The sequence below is a fragment of the Brassica oleracea genome, chromosome C7, assembly GCF_000695525.1.
Source record: "Brassica oleracea var. oleracea cultivar TO1000 chromosome C7, BOL, whole genome shotgun sequence".
Taxonomy (NCBI): Eukaryota; Viridiplantae; Streptophyta; class Magnoliopsida; order Brassicales; family Brassicaceae; genus Brassica; species Brassica oleracea.
Window position 1 is genome coordinate 242,015 of NC_027754.1, and position 5,088 is coordinate 247,102.

Genomic DNA, 5,088 nt, shown 5'->3' on the forward strand with positions numbered 1-5,088 from the left:
TGTTATCGTTTGTCATTTTTCTGTAGAGAAAACATGAAAACGGATTAGTACTCCATTCAACAAATAACATATTATTTTAAAGAAAATAATAGTCTAGAATCGATGTTCATTTTTGGTGTTTGAACCAAATCATATCGATATACGTCTGGAAAAACGTTTTGCAAGCTCGCTTAGAAAAGCGTTCGCAGAAACCGTTTTGTGTAGACTTAGAATGTTTCATAAACTCGCTTAAGGAAGCGGTTATGGAAACGATTTGTATACTTTTGTTTTAAGAATTGTATATCAAAAACGTTTCGCGATAATGCTACAAAGTAATCCGCAAATTGTTATGAAATAAACAAGAAACGTTTCGTGGAAGTGTTAGAAAGCAAATCACAAACCCCGTTATGAAATAAGAACAAACGTTTCGTGGAAGTGGTAGAAAGCAAATCGCAAACTCCGTTATGAAACAAGAACAAACGTTTCGCGGAAGTGCTAGAAAGTAAATCGCAAACACGGTTCCAAAACCCGTTAACAAATCCTTGTTAAACCGTTTCATAAAACCCGTTAACAAATCCTTGTTAATCCGATCAAACACTTTAGATAGAAAGCGAATTTAGAGTTACGATTGTAGAATCCGGATAACCGGACTGAAATAAACGATATAATAAAAATGATATGTTAAGGAAATAAACTATTGTAAAGAGCGAATACAAGAACGATAAGAAATCGTATTCGCAAATGAACATGGAGTCGAGATATAATCTCTTTCCTTAACTCTAAATATTCGCTCCGTTAGTGAGACGGAACTGTACGAATACCAACTCCCAGGATAAAACCATGGCAGACAATTCACGCTTCACTCGTGATTGCCCTATTGAACTATAAACTCTACGAAACACTCTCGTATTTAAGACTTACGCTAAGGAAATTTTTGCTGTTGGTTTTGATGTGAAAAAAAACGTAATGAGAAATGAAGGAGGAGACGAGTTTATAAAGAGGAGAAGGCGAGCCACTTTCCGTAACTGATGCAGCACGTGCGCACGTTGGCAGAATTCTCGCGAGGATCTCGGAGGCGAAGCGTTACGAAACTTCCTCCGCAAGATCTTTTCTCGTTTAAACTTATCGTCAAGGAGAGAGACAGCGTGTTGTTTTTAAACGAACTACGTGCTGTTTAAAATAAAATGCATGCCGTTTTTCGGGAATTAAATGGAAGAACGTTGAGCTTAACTTGGTCCAAAAAATATATTTTTTTTTTGGCCGGAGGCCCTCCACCAAGACCCAAGTCCCAAGCCCACGCCGAGCCGGCCGGGAAAAAGCGGCGGCGCGCGCGTGGAGAGTCTCTTCCTGCTCTGACTCATTTAAACAAGTAAGTGTGTTATCCCATATATATACATCTCACTTTTGCTCCTCTTCCCCGATGTGGGACTTTTTTACTTCCTCTTCATTTACTAGAAACAAGGCTAAGGCCCATTTCTTTTCATAAGTTCACAATTATTTAAATAAGCCATGGGCTTTACTAATAATTGATCCAACACTCTACAATATTCAACATGAAACTAGAAAAGGAAACATCGGTCTTATTTATATGACAGTCATAAAGTCTTGAGCAAAGTCTCTCTTTCCCGTAGAGCCTTTGCCATCCTTTGACAAATCAACTCTTTAAACATGCGTTCCTTCTCGCCCAAGTTGCCTTCCACCTCATTTGCTTTGTTCTTCTTCTGGAAGGCTAACATATGGAACCTATCATTGTCATTGTGTTTTTTCCAGCTCCAATACATGAGATGGAGAAGCATTGTAATATCGAAATAGCAGCTCAGATATCCCGAGCCTCTTCTACTCAAAACAGTATGTATGCCCTCTCTTCTGCTACTGACTTCTTAGTTAACTCTGGACCGACTTTGAGAGAAGTTTACTTAATTTTGGTTAGGTGGAGACAAAGATTATTTTCACATTGAAGGATTGATGGAAAGTCCTGCAGTAGATGACGACGGAGATTGCTTCTCCCCCTTGTTGCTCAATGCAACCTCCATTAACGTTGAAGTCTACTACAACAAAGCTGTCAACTATACACTGATGGTCACTTTTGTATCCTTTTGTCCAATCCATCACAGAATGACCAACACCGTAGCAGTTTTAGTGGGTTCCTTGACTTGTTATCGTCCTTAGGTCTCCTTCCTCCAGGTTCTTTTGTTGATACGGCAAATGGAGCACAGTAACACACAATCTGTAAGATTCTCATATTTTGTTAATTTGATCTGATCCATTTTAAAGGAAGATAATGATGCCTAACACACGCTGGGATATAACTCTTCTTGAATACAAGGGTGCTGCAAAGGTCTCCATTGTAATGATCGGGCAGCAAGCCATCATGGATTCTTATCTATGCCTTTTACATCTTACAGCCGGGATATTAGTTGGTACGTACGTGCATATATATATATATCAATGAAACCTTTTCATGCTTTTCTTAGTCATCCTGTAAGATAAAGACTTCACTTCTTCGTATGCAGAATCATTATTTAACGCGTTTGCAACAGCAGCGTTCTTCAAATTCGTAGTGTTCTCGATATTTGAGATGAGATATCTTCTGGCCATATGGAAAGCAACCCGGCCTTCAAACAGCGGTGAGGGCTGGGAGACAATGAGGCGTGAGCTCTCCTTTCTCTACAGCCGTTTCTGTAAGTATTTTAGTTTATTGTCTTTCATTTTTGTTCATCAAGTAAATGCTTCGGATTCTCACAGAATGTTTGATGTTTCTCTCATTGTAACAGATGGAATCCTACTTGGAGGCATATTGATAATGTATGAGCTCCACAACTACATGCGGTGGATCCTCCTTGTCATGTACTCATTTTGGATTCCGCAGATAGTTGCAAACGTTGTTCGTGATTCTAGAAAGCCTCTGCACCCTTATTATATCTTGGGGATGACGGTTACACGGCTTGCCATACCGCTGTATGTATTTGGATGCCCCAAGAACTTCATGCGTGTAGAGACCAGCAAGGCCTGGTGTATAGGCCTGTGCGCGTTCATCGGGTTTCAAGCTGCTGTTCTTCTTCTTCAGCATTATTTCGGGTCGCGTTGCTTTGTTCCTCGGAAGGTGTGTTGGTGGTTCCGATATCTTTTTTTGGATCAATAGTAAGTTTCTTCGAGTTTTTTTTCAATAAATCAAGAACTCATTTGTGTTTTGCTTGGCAGATGCTACCTGAGAAATACAACTACTACAGACGATTGGATCATGATGTAAACAGAAGCAGGGACTGCGTAATCTGCATGGCCACAATTGATCTCAGGAGGCGCACTAATGATTGCATGGTAACGCCGTGCGAGCATTTATTCCACTCGGGATGCTTACAGAGATGGACGGACATAAAGATGGAGTGCCCAACATGTCGTCGCACACTTCCTCCAGCTTAAGACTTAAGAGGATCATCTCTGCTTCGGTTTCCCTAGGGAGTCATCTATTAACTTCACCACATTAATTGCAGGTAACAGTTGAAATCTCAGAGCTATTGGTTCTGTGGATTGACTAATCTGGTTTGTTTTGTTCCATGTATTTTTGGATGATGTCTCTGGAAACTGAAAGATGCATTTGGGGTGCTTCTTTGGTTTCAGGCTTTGGGAAGAGATTAGAAGAACACAAAACAGGGATAGAATCTGTAGAAGACGTATTTTGTAAGAATGAATTGTGTAATAATCTCCAGTCCAATCTCTGTAGTGCAATATTCATTTGGCTCTTTTGGTCATTCTTTAAGAAAAGTTCTTAGATTCTTCAATATATACAAACAATCATTTACCTCTTAACATCTTAGAGCATGATTAATCCATAACCCCATTTGGGTTTCTTATTCATTATTTTAGTAATTAAAACTAATTAAGAACCTTAGTTAAGTGATGCTTTAATTTTAGGTCTCCAATGGTAGTCTCCTATTTTGGGGTTCTTATTTTTTTTCATTCTATGCATTGAAACCTTGTTATCCAAGAAAATTACATCAACAACACATCAATTAAATCTAGACACTAAAGCACATTGTTACTTGACTATTCTAACACTTATGTTCTATCTAAGACAAAGAAAAGATCATAGTTTTAAAATCAGTTTTCACCTGAAAACCTTTCCTACGAGTGATCCCAGTGACATCAACATTACTAAACCACCACGAGCTATCAATCACTCATGAAGCTCTGAAATGATCCAACCCAGGCATCGTCATTCTGCAATGCTTCTGTCCTTTTTGCTTCCTCTAAAGGCTTTTGCAGAAGAATAGACTATAATCTGCAAGTTTTCAATACAAGCAATGTGATTACAGTGCGACCTTGCCTCTTCAAGCTAGGAGCAGCGTCAAGCTCAAGAAGCAGCCTCGTCTGACGCCATAGAGAGTGTGACCTTGCCTCTTCAAAGCATAAACAACATCCATAAAATTAACTTTAGACCCCTGGTAGTTATAAAACATACAGAAAGGAAGACAAGCAAGATGTGACATCAGATTGAAACATCGCATTATACTCTTACAAAATCAAGTGAATGATTTGACGAATTCAAAACCTTGGTTTTGAAGTGATCCAGTGATCCATAGCTTCAGGTTAGGCAAGTTCAAGCTCTGTTTGAAACATGTCCCCTGTAACCAGGAAACAAGCAAACTCGGTAATTAGTAAACGTATGTCTCGATCGGACTTGCAGAAATCAGAAGAAAATAAAGCAGAGCGACGACTGCTAAAATACTCATCGGCTAAGGAGACTCCGATGAGCCAACGGGGTTGCTGTAATCCTTTCCGGAACCACCTGTTTCGGTTCTATCTCCACTGGGAGCAGTATCGGCGAGATTAAGCAGCTCGGGAGCTCTATGGCAATCGTCGAGCAGATTCTGCAACGTCTTCCGCTTGACACGAATACTATCCAAATCAACGGTATCATGAGTTGAGCTCGAGATCTCGATTTCCATTGGGGGGTGGGGTGGTTAGGTATGAGACGAAGACGACGATTGATTGATTCTTCCTCAACCTTTTTCCTCGTTTTTTGTTTGATTTCAACCGACGGGAATTGGAAATTCTATTAATTTCAGTAGTATTTAATTTACAGATTTCAAAATTCCACTAAACTCCAAT

At 39.6% G+C, this 5,088-nt stretch overlaps 1 protein-coding gene across 2 annotated transcripts in view; it reads left to right on the forward strand.

Moving 5' to 3' along the window:
• The window catches only part of LOC106306137 (transmembrane E3 ubiquitin-protein ligase 1), a 24,877-nt gene extending 21,119 nt beyond the window's left edge, over window positions 1–3,758 (forward strand). The window contains exons 7-14 of one of the 2 annotated variants that reach the window (XM_013742614.1): window positions 1,750–1,827; window positions 1,910–2,067; window positions 2,149–2,208; window positions 2,306–2,399; window positions 2,493–2,660; window positions 2,754–3,082; window positions 3,181–3,470; window positions 3,569–3,758. In XM_013742614.1, coding sequence (XP_013598068.1) covers window positions 1,750–1,827; window positions 1,910–2,067; window positions 2,149–2,208; window positions 2,306–2,399; window positions 2,493–2,660; window positions 2,754–3,082; window positions 3,181–3,399 — 1,106 coding nt within the window. In that variant the 3' untranslated portion in view covers window positions 3,400–3,470; window positions 3,569–3,758. The remainder of the gene's footprint in view (window positions 1–1,749; window positions 1,828–1,909; window positions 2,068–2,148; window positions 2,209–2,305; window positions 2,400–2,492; window positions 2,661–2,753; window positions 3,083–3,180; window positions 3,471–3,568) is intronic. The other variant, XM_013742613.1, reaches the window with a different exon arrangement.
• The last annotated feature ends 1,330 nt before the right edge of the window (window positions 3,759–5,088 follow it).